Source organism: Podarcis bocagei (genome assembly GCF_964188305.1).
Source record: "Podarcis bocagei genome assembly, chromosome: 3".
In the NCBI taxonomy this organism is placed as follows: domain Eukaryota; kingdom Metazoa; phylum Chordata; class Lepidosauria; order Squamata; family Lacertidae; genus Podarcis; species Podarcis bocagei.
Genome location: NC_138127.1, coordinates 75,873,070 through 75,889,707, shown reverse-complemented (window position 1 = coordinate 75,889,707; position 16,638 = coordinate 75,873,070). Strand labels below are relative to the sequence as shown.

Here is a 16,638-nt window from a genome sequence, read left to right as displayed (position 1 = left end):
AAAGGACATAGACGGGCATGTAAAACCCTAACTGTACGCTTGGGGAGATGACAGCCGTATTTATAATAGTCACAGAACTTTTTCCAGCATCTGTGATCAGAGAAACAGCTCCCCAGGTGAGCAGTCCACAGAGCAGCCTTTCCTCACACGAGCACATGGACAAAGCTGATGGTGCGAACAGGTGTTTCTCAGATGTTAAATCTATGTAGAGTTAATTTCCAAGAAGAAGAAGAAGAAGAAGAGTTTGGATTTGATATCCCGCCTTTCACTCCCCTTCAGGAGTCTCAAAGCGGCTGACATTCTCCTTTCCCTTCCTCCCCCACAACAAACACTCTGTGGGGTGAGTGGGGCTGAGAGACTTCAAAGAAGTGTGACTGGCCCAAGGTCACCCAGCAGCTGAATGTGGAGGAGCGGAGACGCGAACCCGGTTCCCCAGATTACATGACTACCATTCCTAACCACTACACCACACTGGCTCCATGAGGATTTAAGAAGAGCATGCTGTATCAGGTCAATGGCCTATCTAGTTTACCACCCCGTTCTCACAGTGGCCAACCACAAACATCTATGGGAAGCCCACAAGCCTGAGCACAACAGTACTCGCTCCACCTGTGATTCCCAGCAAATGGTATTCAGAGGCAAACTACCGTACCTCCAAAGAGAAAGTAGAACACAGTCATCACTGATATAGTCGCTGTAAAGTCGGTTACAGTTAATGCCTCTAGTTGGTGCCAGCAATAACAGTGCTGTACAAGCAAAATATTCTTTGTTACTCAGCAACCTCAGAGTGTGTGTCTGCTCCTTCCTGCACAGCACTCACAACAGAACAACAACAGCCATGTGTGTTAAATAGTGGGTAGACATAGCAGACGACGCAGCGATTTCTCCAAAGCAGCTCTTTATTTGTAAGCTGGAACAGAACTGAACAGCAAACAGCTCAGCCGGCCTGCTTTAGATGTTTTAGCGACATCTAAAAGAGCAGAAAGATTGGTTTAATAAAAAAGGGGGGGGACCTTGCAAAGCTGGCTAAATTTAGTTCTTATTTAAGGGCAAAAGCATCAGAAGTCAGAAGGAATGGATTCTGGGAAAGTTGATCCCTCTTTATACAATATTGCCATGAGAATCATTGTCTTTCCCAAGCCCAAACAGGATTTGGTTTTTTTTCTTTCAGCTGAACTCCCCCCCCCTTTATGTATGCAATTCTAATTTAATAGTCACAATAAACGTGAGAAGATAAAATCAGTCAGATGTTGGACAACAGAACAAGTGAATTAGTAATGGTGTTTGTAATTTATTTGTAGATCTATGATGGTGCTGGATATGGCTGCTTGTGTATCATTGTTTAAAACAACAATGTATTGCAAAGGAAGAGATGCTATTTTAAAATAAATTTTGCAATCTTTTGAAAGACAGAAAGCAATAGGATCCTAAAATGGTGCAGACATTTGCTCATATCAGCCACCCCCACGATTATGGGGGAAAGGCCTCTGCATCAGCCACTGCCATGCTCATTCAGAGATCAGCTTTTTGCACCTCTCTTCTGTTCAGAGCACAATGGAGGGTGAGTGTCAAATCCTGGTATCCAATACCGAGCCAGTGAAAACAGAAACTGAGCAGAAACAGCAAAAAGTTTCCATTACATCGTGGGTTTTTGAGGAGGCATTTACTGAGACCTTTCATGGGTACCACAAGAGCTATTGGTGGGCACACTGGCACCAGTGGGTGATTGGCAACCGTTGCTCTACATTTATCAACAGCTTTATGATCTGCATTAAAAATAAATAAATCATATCCCACCGTCCATGCACAGAATTCAAGGCATAGAATTCAAGACAGCACACAAAGTCCTTTGTACTGGCAATTTAAAACTACGCAGGAGGTTCTGTTCTGTTCTATTTTTAGGGAGCTCATTGTAAAGGAATGTTTAATTCCCTTTCGCTTGTATTCAAAAATAACAAGTGGTGTAGTGGCACAAGAAGAAAACCTCGGAGAATTTAGGACAGGCTGCAAACTCAAGGGCCTCTTAGCTTCTCCGACAGTGGATTTTTCTGTGTTCTGTGTATATATACCAAGTGCTGCTCCCTCTGGCCTCGCAAAGGTCAAACTAGTGAGATGGAGTGGAAAGTAGAACACTCTGTCAACAGCCTTGACTCCAGTAGAGGCAGATGCAACCTGAGATGGTTCAGAACTCTTACCAGCCAACAACTGCCCTGACTGTCACTGACTGATCTTTTTCTGGTAGTGCTTGATAACTGGGGTCGTGGGTCATACTGAGTCTGCCGCAGAGGAAGCTGTAGATTATGACTCTATATTAAACTGACTACCCAGGTCAAAGGAGCACAATGAGAGAGGGGGAGAAAGAGAGAGAGAGAGAGCATTTTATGGGTGCAAGTTGGAGGGAAGACTTTACGTTTTCAAAAGTCCTTTTTAAAATACATGGATTTATTATACTTTTAAAAAGTTGAAAATCCAACCTGCACAAATTTCGAGCAATGCTTTTTTTCATGGATACTGAAGCAGGCATAATAGAACTTTAGACAAACAAAATTAAAACACCATATATATCAGGTGTTGAGCTGTGACAAGCCACTGGGAAACAAGATGGATGTAGGCATGATCTGGAACAGGGGTGCCAACTTGAATAAAATATTGTGGGGGGCCCAGGTAAGCCCTGTCCTGCATAATCAATCACATGACTGAGTGCACACACACCATTTGAATGGGAATGCCCATCAACTTGGGGGGGGGGGTCCCATCAAATATTTTATTGTGGGGGCTGAAGCCCACGTGGCCCCTTGGGAGTTGGCTCCTACGCTCTGGAGAACCCCAAAGTTTGCACAAGTAGAAAAAAATACTTTGAAAAAAGGACCCAATTGGCCCAAAGACTGCTCAGCGACCACAATGAGTGTTTGTTGGGGAATGCAGGGATGGAATGGAGTATTCTGAAGAAGCTCTGGTAGCTGGCTGGCATCCTGAACAGGAGCACTTCACACTGCACCATTTTATTACAGTATTTACAGTGGTACCTCGGGTTAAGTACTTAATTCATTCCGGAGGTCCGTTCTTAACCTGAAACTGTACTTAACCTGAGGTACCACTTTAGCTAATGGGGCCTCCTGCTGCCGCCGTGCCGCCGGAGCATGATTTCTGTTCTCATCCTGAAGCAAAGTTCTTAACCTGAGGTAATATTTCTGGATTAGCGGAGTCTGTAACCTGAAGCGTATGTAACCTGAAGCGTATGTAACCTGAGGTACCACTGTATATATTATTTAATGGCTACTTACAAACCATCATAAGAATCAGAAGTCAGTACTGTGGGTGGGTACACCAGTACATCCTATGGCACCTGCAAAAAACCTCAATACGTATCGCCTCAGAAATTGACAGTGCACCAAAGACCTGCTCTTCCTCCTCATTTCCTGTCAGCCCTGGTTCAGCTTCTCCTACACTGAACAACATGCCCACATTTAACTGGATGCCAGGCTTACACACCTGCCATCCCATCTATTCTGAACAGAGGGGAGATGGAAATAAACTTCTGAGAGTGCTGCAGTGGCTGATGAAGGGAGACAGAGGGAAATAATTGAGGGTTTTAGCAGGAAAGGACATCTAGAGGCCAAGTCTACTTGCCGATAGACAACAGCTTTGCCCACTGAGGAACCATGGATGAAGAAACCTGGAATACAAGTTTCTTAGAGGCTAGGTCTACCTAGGCCTTGCCACTGCTCTGTCACCAGGTGACCCAGAAATAGTAGACTTGCTATGCCTTGTGTGTTTATTTATTTGGAATATTTATATTGCAGCCCTCTGGAAAAAAAGCTCCTGTGGACTCCCATGCTTCTTCCTACCTGTACATATATGCAGGGCTTTTTTTCAGCTGGAACTCATTGGAACTCTGTTCCAGCAACTCTCAGGTGCCATTGCCATTATAAGAGAACAAGGGAGGTGTTCATGGTGAGTTCTGGCACCTCGTTTTCTAGAAAAGTAGAACTGCATATGTATGTAGAATTTAAGAGAAAGGGTATTGGATCGTGCCTTGCCAGATATTCTCAAAGGATGGAATGCAGTTAGGAACACCATGTGCGGAAATCCCTGAGGATATGATGTAACAACAGCTATGCCTATCCATTAAAGTATATGGAGCATAATAAAGTCTTTAATTTATTATTCCCAGAACAGGTATATTAGATCAGGCTCAGGCACTTGAAATGTTCTTTATTTCTAACCCGATTACCTCAGGGCTCTAGAAAGGTGATGCTGCCAATATAGGGAACTTTTCAAGTATGTGGCAAAGTACCAAACATTCAAACGACCTGCCGTTTTATTTGTAGGCCTTTTCCAAGCTGTGACCCAAACAAACTGACATCTATGCCTGGATTAAGGTATCCAAATTCAGAGTCAGCTGGTCAGGAATTAGCAAATACTGCTCTTGCCACCAGCATGCCTATATAATTAAAGAGAAAAATAGAAGTGCTTTCTCTGTGAAATACTCCTCTGTGTTTATCATGAAGCTCCAAGGTTCATTTTATACGACAACCTAAAATGAGAACTCTCAGCTGAGTTTTTATCCCAGTTTCCTGCTCTCTTTTCTTTTTCCTTGAGTTCTGGTACTAAGACTATAATGAGCTATAATGAGAGTGTTCTCATTTATTAGGGCTGTGTACCAGATTTAACTGAGGCTCCTTGCTGCTTTGGGAGGTGTAGATATGCAAGATGAACCAAATTTATCCCCCTACCTTCGGTTGCATGCCGGCTTTTTAATACCCCAATCAGTAATTTCAACAATCTTTCCAAATTCTGGTGGACTCAATTTCCCATCAGTCACAGCCAGCATGGGCAATGATCAGGGATGAAGGGAGCTGTAGTCAAACATTATATGGAGGGTCACAGGTTTCTCATCCCTGCTTTGTAGAATAATTAAGGAAAGGCACATTCCTTAATCCCCCCCCCCCTGCTTCTGTAATCTTCATAGAACTCTAGCTCAATGGTTGCCATTAATTTGATTCTGAATTGATTCTAGAATGTATTTTAATTAATTGAATGTGTGGTTTTATGTACACTGCTATTTTTACTTGTTGTTAGCCGCTTCGAGCCCAGCTTTGGCCGGGGAGGGCGGGATATAAATTATTATTATTATTATTATTATTATTATTATTATTATTATTATTATTCCAGAAAAGGTTTAAAGTGCACACATACACAAAAGAATCATGGGAGCTGTAGATTGTTAAGGTTGCTGAGAATGGTAGCTCTGTAAGAGGTAAATGATAGTTACTGGGATTGCTGCAGGGGATGTGTTTTAAAAGTAAGGTATGCATATAGCCCGTGGCACATTCCAAAATGAGGCAACCAACTCAGGCAGTAGATCCCAATGTAGACCATAGAATCATAAAATTGTAGAGTTGGAAGGGACCCCAAGAGTCATCTAGTCCAACCCCCTGCTATGCAGGAATCTCAACTAAAGCATCCATGGCAGATGGCCATCCAACCTCTGCTTAAAGACTTCCAAGAAATGAGAGTCCACCACTTCCCAAAGGAGTCTGTTCCACAGCTCTTACTGCTCCAGAGCATTTCGGAAAATCACCGCAATCAATATACTCCACAATGGTCTTGTTTACAATCGTCTATTGGAATGAGTCCCTGGAAGTTCCAGAGTCATTGTAGAATGCTGCTGTTTCAAGGTGGAGGGAACCTCAGAGAATTCCATGTTTTCCAAACCTCTTTGCCACATTACCAAAGAAAGCTATGCAATGATGACTTCACTGTTAAGGGAGCAGTGGTGAGTTCAGAGGACTACAAAGAAAACAGCAACATACTGCATCATCTCAGATGAAAACAAAAACTATTGAGACTCATGCTTGTCTTTGAGTGACTTGATTTGTGTGTGTGCTTTAGGGGTACTCTCTTTTTGACTCAAGAAAATCACTATTTTATAGTTCAAATCAGGGAAAACAAATACAGTAAATGGACAAAAGTACAAAGATTCACAAAATGTTTAGGGGTATGTGTACCCCTGCAGACCCCCAGAAAAAAGCACTGTGTGTGTAATATAATATTCCAGGTTCTCTCTTCTCACAGACTATTTTTAGGTCCAAATACTTCTTTAAAATATATTTCTTTGTATTTTCAGATGGCCATACATACCCTGTTTCCCCGAAAGTAAGACATCCCTCGAAAATAAGACCTACTTCCAGTTTTGCCTCTCACTGTAATATAAGGCATCCCCCCAAAATAAGACCTCCCCAATAATAAGGCCTCCCCCGAACATAAGGCCTCCCCAGAATATAAGGCCCCCGAAGCTGCCGTAAGGCGTCTGACTCCTCTGGACCATAGCGGCGGACACCGCTGCGCAGCTCACTGATTGGCCGCAGCGCAGCCGGAGCTGTTCTGGCGGTGCGAGGTCTCTTTAAATCAGAGAGCCCGTGCCAGGACAAGCTGCCGCCTGCTGCTCACTCTGCGCTGACAGAGTCTGGCTGACTCACAATTAGACAATAAATGTGTGCCGTATTCTTCTTCATGGAAAAATAAGACATCCCCTGAAAATAAGACCTAGCACATCTTTGGGAGCAAAAATTAATATAAGACACTGTCTTATTTTCGGGAAAATAGGGTATCACAACCTGAAGAAAGGGTCACAGTAGAAACTTTGCATGCAAAAGATCTCAGTTTCAATCTCCAGTATCCCCAAGTAGGGCTGAAAAAGACTTTTGACTGAAACCCTAGAGACCAGCTGCCAGTCGGTGTAAACAATATTGAGCTAGATGGAGTAACTGCCTGACTTGATATAAGCTGACTTCCTCAGCTCTAGCCCTATAATTTATTTCCCTTCCTCCTCTCTACTTAGGAATGATTTCTTTGGACAGTTTTTGTCCAAGGCTGACAGAACTGCTTTGAAGTGACAGCTAAATACCTCAGCTTGGCATGGTGAAGTGGCATGGTGAGGTAAAGTCTCTGTCGTATAACTGGTCACAACACAAATAATCAAACAAATAAAGAAGTTAGCAGTAGCTTTGCCAGAACTTCAACACCCACCTCAAAACAGTCGTGCGAGGCCTAGTGGCAATAGCTACTTTTGAGGTGTTAACATCGCCATGAGGTGGCTTCTGCTCCTCAGTTTCATGTGACTAGAGTGCTCCTGGAATGCTATTCCTTTGGTCTTACACTGCAAAGCTACCACTTTCAAATGCAAACTTTTCAAGTGAACTACCTAGTTCACAGAACTTATTTTCAGGACTTAGAATCATTGAATTTATAGTTGGGAGAGATTCCAAGGGTTATCCAGTCCAACCCCCTGCAATGCAGGAATCTCATCCCCCATCCAGTTTGAAACCATACCAGACCCTGCTTAGCTTTCCAAATGTGCTAGCAGTTTTATTGACTTGGTGTCTGTTTTTTCATTATGCCATGTGAATGTAGTATTACAAAAAAAATTCCAACATCCCCTCACATCACACATGAATTGCATGCTGGAGCATCACGAGATGAACAGGAATGGAGCTGCTGGTTCCACCACCAGTCAACCACACTAGGATTGTGACAGTGCTTCTAATCTGTACCTGAAGGATAAAAATAAGAATAGTCTGTGGCCATTAGACCTTATCAGAAGTAGGTATGAGAATCTGGTCTCAATAGTACAATAAGTCAACTGCCATCTGACACCACATATTCTACCCAACAGGCATTGGATTGTAAAGGTTTCACAAGTTCCTTGCCAAAGGGGGCCATCTTAGGCCATGTTCTCACCAAGGTGATAAACTGGTACCATTTCAAACTTCAGGCTGGAGAGCGTGCATGTCACGGTCTGGGTTACGGACAGTCGGAGTCCCGGCTTGGTACGTTGGGACCGTGGTAGAGGTCGGGAAGCAGGAACCAGCAGTCCAGGGGTCAGGAAGCCAAGGGTCCAAGAGTCAGGATACCAGTTGTCAGGAAGCCAAAGCACAGCTAGGTGGGTAGTGTGTTGCCATGGCGAAGAGCCAGAGGGAAATGCTGGTCTTATATACCCCTCCCGGCCCTTGCCACAGGTGCTACGAGTCTTCTGTCAAGCCTCACCTGTGCGGCCACGCCTTGCCCTTCCAGGCCAAGCTCAGGAAGGCCCCAGTCCTGCAAGGCCCTACCAGTCACAGAGCCTGGCTCCTGCACACACTCCTGACAGCGCATGACTGAAATAAAATACCAAAACCAAAAACATGCACATGGAGAACTGGCTAGGCACTTCTTCTTACTGCTTCATTTGCTGTAATTTTTTCTTTGAAGACACATCTGGTCACATGAGGCCTCTCCTGCCGTCTGCAAAGTATGGGTTTACCACCACAGAGGGAACTAAGCCTCAGGCATAACACACAAATTATGAGAGCTCATGACGTGTGAATCCTGTCATTGGGAGATTTCAAGACCGGGCACTACTCTACCTATAGGGACATATCATATTATATATTAAATCACTTGCTTTATGTGGTAAGTCAGGCCCACTGCATTTGGAAGCTCTCCTGCTCATTCTGCTGCCCTGGTGCCACCACCAAGATCACGGTAGCTTATTGGACAGAATTTAACATTACTCAGCTCTCTAATACTTGAAGCAGCAGTTGGGTGAAACCAACTGTTGGTGCGGTAACTCTCATCCTTCAGCTCCTGACCTTTAATTCTTTTCCCTCACTGCATTCTTGTGATCATCCTAGTTTCTTTGGCTCCCAGCTAGTTCTGTCACACAGAACTTGGCTACAAATCTGGCTGAGCAAGGCGCCACCCCTAGGAACTGTAGTTTGACGTGAGTGCTGGGAACTGTAGCTCTGTGAGGGGTAAATCACAGTTCCCAGTGTTCTTTGAGGGTAGCCATGTGCTGTAAATGTATGGGGTGGATGTGCACCTGGTGCAATAGGAACACAAACAGGAAACACCCAGGCCATCAATCACAGATCACTATGTAATCCAAAAGAAAAAAAAAACCATGCCCAATTGCATTGGCAAACCCCCTATGGTATAACATGTTGCCCACTGAAGTTCATCTCTGTCACCCTTGCTCCCTCCTTTGACACAGATTTATTACATAAATAAAGTGCTTTGCTTTATACAGATAAAAATTACAACTGTACACAGATTTTTAAAAATAATAACTTGTAAGTCTCTACGAGACAAAAGTTGAGTAAATTAAGATTTAGAAAAATAGGGGATTTAATTCTACTGCAAAATATATTATATACACTTTCCATAGTGGAATATTACTATAAACTCTTCATAGTTAGTTATTATATTCAAAAATAACATAAATAATGGCAAGCACTGTATCATTGTCCGCAACTTCTTTTTCTGATCTCTCTTGAAGCGGCAAACAGTAGATTGTCCCAGAGATGGTACTGTGTCTCCTTCATGGGAGTTTCGTATCTAGGAGGTCCTGGAGGATTCTGATCACGTTTTGTGGTTGGCTGGCGGCACACTCCTCAAGCTTGGGTCCCATTTGCTTGTGCAGGCTCTTAGCAAGTTTGGAGACCACTGCTCTGACGTTTCCACTCTTTCCAGGTAGCACACCATTGCCAATCATGTTGCTCAGGAAATACCAGAGAATGGGAAGGACGTGACGCTCCACAGCCTGGGGTTTCCGTGGATAAGCAAAAGCCACAAGAACTGCAATGCAGAAGAAAGATAATGATTTGCTCACTTCTTTGAACATAGTCACACAATCAGGATGCAAAAGTTTGTTAAGAAGAAGAATCTGTGTCTCATGAAAAGGAATCCATCACACATATCCAGAATTGGTTCTGGGTTTTGGAGGGCCCTTGGGCAAGATACCCTCCATGAGCCACCTCTTTCAGTGGGGGTCCAGGGGGCTTTTCTTAGTGGGACCCCTTTCTGTGATGTGGACTCTTGGCCAATGCTCAATCATGCTGACGTTTGACGCTGACTCTGCACATACCCACTGAAAACTGTCCTAAACATACAAAGAGCCTCAGTCCCAGTGTTGTTTTAGTTATCCAAGAAGCATAGCCATATTGTGCAAGGAGTTAGGGCAGGGGTGAACCTTTTGTCAGAACTATTTTTGGCCATTTGAGAGGGGTGGTGGTAAATAAAAGATGTCCCACCAGAGGGCAGGGGTAGGAAAACTTAGAATAATTTTTCAGAAGTGAAGGTCAGGGGGTTGCACCTTCTGATAGCACCAGGCTCTCTACATGCAGGTTTCTAGCCCAGCAACACTTCCTGGGACACCCAGGAGACCCCAGAATATTGCATAGGCCCATGGGCATTCCTTACTGACCTGTGTGCATGGAGAATTGTGCTACTCTTATTATGCTTTTTCCACCTCTCACAATTAATAAGGTAAGCATAAACACATACATCCTACACCCCAATGCCTGATAACTCTTCAATTTTTCCACTACCGTTCATTTTCACTGTATAAAAAATGCATTTGGCTATAGTCTCTGGAAGAAGAGTACAAAAAATGATAGATAGAATAGATGACTTTTCTCATTAGGTAAATGTTACTAAATGGAAGAGCTCCCGCGGCCTTAAGTGACCATCATTCTTAGAAACCAGAGACTTCGATGCTACATTTCCTCAGGAAATATATAGCTCTAGAACGCTGTTGGGTTTTAGTGACCTATGCCATGATAGATGGCTTGGTTATTTATTTCGTGTATTGAGCTGTCTAAAATGGCCATATCAAATTCACAGACTGCAACTCTTAACGGGTACATGATGGGTCAAACTCCCATGACACCAATGACCTTTGGGTGATATCTGATGAGGAAGCGACAAGCGCTCTATGAGTCCTGCCATGTGGTCAGGGGGTCACAAAGAATGATTTAACAAGTTTTTGAGTCAAAGGTTGATTGCAAAAATCAAAATGTCTGATGGAAAATTTACTGAAACCTTTGATATTAGGAGAGCTGCTTTCATGTCTGGGGCTTGAGTCTGTTCTGTGGGGTCACGATACAAAAAGTCTGATCTCAGGTCTAGTATCAGAAATTCATTGGGAATGTGGTCACAATTTCTGCTGCTGTGGCAAGTGGCTTTGTAGTTTACATTTAAAAGGCACAGGTGTGCTTTCTGAAATGATTATTCTCTCATGTGTGTGCATAAAAGTGACCCAGTTTGAATGTAAGAAACTAATAAACAATAGTTTGTTTGACTGAGGATGAAGGTACCCACTGAGCCTCTTGCGCTTGTAGATCAGAAGGTCAGTGGTTCAAATCCGTGCAACTCCCTTTGCTCTCTCCCAGCTCCTGCCAACCTAGCTGTTCGAAAGCATGCCAGTACAAGTAGATAACTAGGTATCACTGTGGCAGGAAGGTAAAAGGCATTTCCATGCGCTCTGGCACTCGTCACACTGTCCTGTTGCACCAGAAGCGGTTTAGTCATGCTGGCCACATGTCCCAGAAAGCTGTCTGTGGACAAACACTGGCTCCCTTGACCTGAAGCAAGATGAGTCCTGCACCCCATAGTCACCTTTGACTGGACTTAACTGTCCATGGGTCCTTTACCTTTGCCTTTTACCTCTCTCATAACCCACAATAGAAAACTTCCAGTTTGTTAAACCAGTTTCTCATTACAATTGAACTAGGAAACTGTGGTTTAATGTGGCTTTGCAAACAAATTGTTATTTGATATCCTTGTTGGTAGTTTATGATTAAACCAGTTTTCTGCTTCATATGTAACAGTAAACTGTATAGTGATTATACACACACACACACACACACACACACACACACACACACACTCTAAAGACAAGACAAGAAGCAGCCCTCACTTCCACTTCAAAAGGGTGTAAACGACAATAAAAGAAATTGTGCTGTGAAGAAAGAAGCCCTTTGCCTCCTGCTGTTATACAAGCTATTGCTTTGTTCATTGCCATGGGTACTGCAGTTTAGTGAAGTCATTTGTTACCTGACAGGTGGTCTGTGATCCCCTGCAGAGCTCGACCACTGGTGAAGCGCACCCTGCTGGCAAATGTTTGAAGCAGAAGCAGATTATCTGAAAGGGACAGAAACACATTGTTTGGACATTGTTATAAACCAAGAAAATAAACAACAACAACTTTAATATTTCTCCCCCGCCCCATCTGACTGGTTGCCCCAGCTACTCCATGTGGCTTCAAACAAATATAAAAGATTCATCAAACATCAAACAATGAAATATTCCCTATACAGAGCTGCCCTCAGAAAGAGACAGAAAGTTATCTGTATCTAGAGAAAAGCGGATCTCTCAAATTCTCATTTTTTCAATCTCAAATCCAGTTCTCCACCTTTCCCCCATTTTTTTTTAAGTCCTCATGAAAATTCACTAGCAGTTTACTGTGGATTTTTCCTAATACATTTTTGTATGCAGCTTTCCCTGATAATGCATGTTTGTATGCTATTTTCACTTATATGCATTTTTATGTACACTTTACCCTAGTATATGCATAACTGTACACATGACTTGCCTGTAGAATTGTACTGCAAAATCCCAAGATGAGCAGATATCCCAAACTAGATGTGTTTCAGTTTGTTTTATTGCTTCAGGAATTGTGAATTGGGTAGATTTGCCTTTAAATGTGAATTGAATCCAATTTCTCTCCCATCCCTAGGTGCAGGTAAAGGTAAGCTTTGCTTCCCTACAGCACATCCCTTTTCTTTGCCTCTACTGAAAAGAGATCTGGTTAAACACCTTTCAATTACATGTTGGTGCTCTTTTTAGAACGACAAAGGGGAAAGTGGGAGTACACATGTATTGTGCTTGCTTTAAAATGAATTTCAAAGGTAGTTTTAAAGGTGAAGTAAAGTCTTTATGGATACTGTACTAATAAGTGAATGATCATCAATAATGAATACTTTGCACATCTCTTCTATTTCTTATATTAGCATTTCAAAGCACTTCTTCATCCCGCTGAAGCCAGCAACTATTCTTTTCATTCATCACCGAAATAACAATGTTGTCTGGCTCTGCACACACATCATCACCATCAGAAAACAGAGAGTGTCAAACAAAAAATTGATTTTCTGTTTTCTGTTTTCTTAGCTTTGCTTTTTTCCAGTTGATTCTTGACTGCTACGAATTGTGAAGGGGCAAATGTTTAAGGGACCTGGGAGGTAAACTCTTTTTGAAAAAAACAAACCAAAAACTTTCCACATTCTTTTTGTATTTACTTAAAACTCCACCATACTCATCATTGAGCTAAAAGTGGATTGCAAATTAAAAAGGACAAGAGGACAACTATATATTCCAGAATTGCATAATAATAATAATAATAATAATAATAATAATAATAATAATATCAACATCAAGCAAAAGGAAACACATTATAAAATGTGCTAAAAGCCTCACCCTGGCTGTTAAAAGCTAGTCCAAATAGAAATACTTTACACTGCTTCCAAAAGATACTGTAAAAGTGACTGCCTGGGGGAAGGGAGATTCATAATCTAGAGGCAGCCCAATAAATGCATGTCACTATGTATGTCCTTTTATATGCCTGTTGTATTTGTCCATGTTGTTTTCTTGGCAAGGATACTGGAGTGGTTTGCCGGTTCCTCCTCCAGGTAAGATACTGGGCCGGTAAGATACAATCTAAGTCAAATCCCTTATGAATACACAGTGGAAGTGAGGAACAGGTTTAAGGATTTAGATTTGGTGGACAGAGTGCCTGAAGAACTATGGATGGAGGCTCGTAACATTGTACAGGAGGCAGCAACGAAAACCATCCCAATGAAAAGGAAATGCAAGAAAGCAAAGTGGCTGTCCAACGAGGCCTTACAAATAGCGGAGGAGAGAAGGCAAGCAAAATGCGAGGGAGATAGTGAAAGATACAGGAAATTGAATGCAGATTTCCAAAGAATAGCAAGGAGAGACAAGAAGGCCTTCTTAAACGAGCAATGCAAACAAATAGAGGAAAACAACAGAATGGGAAGAACCAGAGATCTGTTCAAGAAAATTGGAGATATGAAAGGAACATTTCGTACAAAGATTACCATAATAAAGGACAAAAGTGGTAAGGACCTATCAGAAGCAGAAGACATCAAGAAGAGGTGGCAAGAATACACAGAGGAATTATACCAGGAAGATATGGATGTCTCGTACACCCCAGGTAGTGTGGCTGCTGACCTTGAGCCAGACATCCTGGAAAGTGAAGTCAAATGGGCCTTAGAAAGCACTGCAAATAACAAGGCCAGTGGAAGTGATGGTATTCCAGCTGAACTATTTAAAATTTTAAAAGATGATGCTGTTAAGGTGCTACACTCAATATGCCAGCAAATTTGGAAAACTCAGCAGTGGCCAGAAGATTGGAGAAGATCAGTCTACATCCCAATCCCAAAGAAGGGCAGTGCCAAAGAATGCTCCAACTACCGCACAATTGCACTCATTTCACACGCTAGCAAGGTTATGCTTAAAATTCTACAAGGAAGGCTCAAGCAGTATGTGGATCGAGAACTCCCAGAAGTGCAAGCTGGATTTAGAAGAGGCAGAGGAACCAGAGACCAAATTGCAAACATGCGCTGGATTATGGAGAAAGCTAGAGAGTTCCAGAAAGACATCTACTTCTGCTTCATTGACTATGCAAAAGCCTTTGACTGTGTCGACCACAGCAAACTATGGCAAGTTCTTAAAGAAATGGGAGTGCCTGATCACCTCATCTGTCTCCTGAGAAATCTCTATGTGGGACAAGAAGCTACAGTTAGAACTGGATATGGAGCAACTGATTGGTTCAAAATTGGGAAAGGAGTACGACAAGGCTGTATTTTGTCTCCCTGCTTATTTAATTTATATGCAGAATACATAATGCGAAAGGCTGGGCTGGATGCATCCCAAACTGGAATTAAGATTGCTGGAAGAAATATCAACAACCTCAGATATGCAGATGACACAACCTTGATGGCAGAAAGTGAGGAGGAATTAAAGAACCTTTTAATGAGGGTGAAAGAGGAGAGCGCAAAATATGGTCTGAAGCTCAACATCAAAAAAACGAAGATCATGGCCACTGGTCCCATCACCTCCTGGCAAATAGAAGGGGAAGAAATGGAGGTAGTGAGAGATTTTACTTTCTTGGGCTCCATGATCACTGCAGATGGTGACAGCAGCCACGAAATTAAAAGACGCCTGCTTCTTGGGAGAAGGGCAATGACAGGCCTAGACAGCATCTTGAGAAGTAGAGATGTCACCTTGCCAACAAAGGTCCGTATAGTTAAAGCCATGGTTTTCCCAGTAGTGATGTATGGAAGTGAGAGCTGGACCATAAAGAAGGCTGATCGCCGAAGAATTGATGCTTTTGAATTATGGTGCTGGAGGAGACTCTTGAGAGTCCCATGGACTGCAAGAAGATCAAACGCATCCATTCTTAAGGAAATCAGCCCTGAGTGCTCACTGGAAGGACAGATTGTGAAGCTGAGGCTCCAGTACTTTGGCCACCTCATGAGAAGAGAAGACTCCCTGGAGAAGACACTGATGCTGGGAAAGATGGAGGGCACAAGGAGAAGGGGGCGACAGAGGACAAGATGGTTGGATAGTGTTTTCGAGGTTACCAGCATGGGTTTGACCAAACTGCGGGAGGTAGTGGAGGACAGGGGTGCCTGGCGTGTTCTGGTCCATGGGGTCACGAAGAGTCGGACACGACTAAACGACTAAACAACAACAACAATGTATGTCCTTGTTCACTGATTTTGACAGACACATGCAGCAATTAAGATGGCATTCTAGAGAGGATGAGCCAGAACTCAATGGCATTGCACATGATTTGCATGTTTAAGGTCCCAGCTTTAAAAATCTGGTGATTCTGATTAAGAGGCAGGTAAATACGTTCTGTCTGTTACCTTCACAGCCGATGACGACGGTCAGAAATGAATAAGCCATACCGCTCTAAGTGGACCTCAGTATGAGACAGTATGAGACATCCTTCTATCTTATGTCAGCTGAGTTTCGCAGAAGCTGCAACTTTTCTGAAACAGCTGTCCTAAGAACAGCCTACTGAATCATGCAAGTGACTCGTCTAGACCAGCATCCTGTTCTCACATTGGTCAACCATATGCCTATGGGAAGCCTACAAGCAGGATCTGAGTGCGACCACACCCTCCCCTCCTGCGATTTCCAGCAACTGGTATTCAGAAGCATGCTACCTCCAGTTGTGGAGGCAGAACATATCCATGAAGGTTAGTAGCCACTCATAGCCTTATTCCTCCATGAATCTGTCTGTTCCTCTTTTAAAGCCATCCAACTTGGTGGCCATCACTGCCTCTTGTGAGAGCAAATTTCACAGTTTAACTATTCACTGTTTGGAAAAGTACTTCCTTTTCTCTGTCCTAAATCTTCCAGCGTTCAGCTTCATTGGATATCAATATGCTCTGGTGTGTTATGAGGCAGGGAGAAGAACTTTATCCATTTTCTCCATCTAGGCATAATTTTATAAATTTATGTCACCTCTTACTTTATTTTCTCTAAACACAAAAGCCCCCAATTCTGTAAACTTTCCACATAGGGAAGTTGATCTACCCTTGATTATTCTGGTTGTCCTTTTCTGAACTTTTCCAATTTCACACTATCTTTTTTTTAAAGTGAGCTGACCAGAATGGTATATTTGGTATTATTATTTTGGTATTATTATTTTGCCCTGACATGCATCCCTTTACACTTGTTTGCACTGAATTGCATTTGCCATTTTATTGCCCTTTCACTCAGTTT

General features: G+C 42.8%; 1 protein-coding gene across 8 annotated transcripts in view; it reads right to left on the bottom strand.

Annotated features, from left to right (window-relative positions):
* Positions 1–7,345: 7,345 nt before the first annotated feature.
* TOGARAM2 (TOG array regulator of axonemal microtubules 2) overlaps positions 7,346–16,638 on the bottom strand; it is an 83,487-nt gene continuing 74,194 nt past the window's right edge. For all 8 annotated transcript variants that reach the window (XM_081186373.1, XM_081186372.1, XM_081186370.1 and 5 more), the window contains 2 exons: positions 11,878–11,964; positions 7,346–9,618 (listed from right to left, as the gene is read on the bottom strand). In XM_081186373.1, the coding sequence (XP_081042499.1) occupies positions 9,362–9,618; positions 11,878–11,964 (344 nt within the window). In that variant the 3' untranslated portion in view covers positions 7,346–9,361. The remainder of the gene's footprint in view (positions 9,619–11,877; positions 11,965–16,638) is intronic.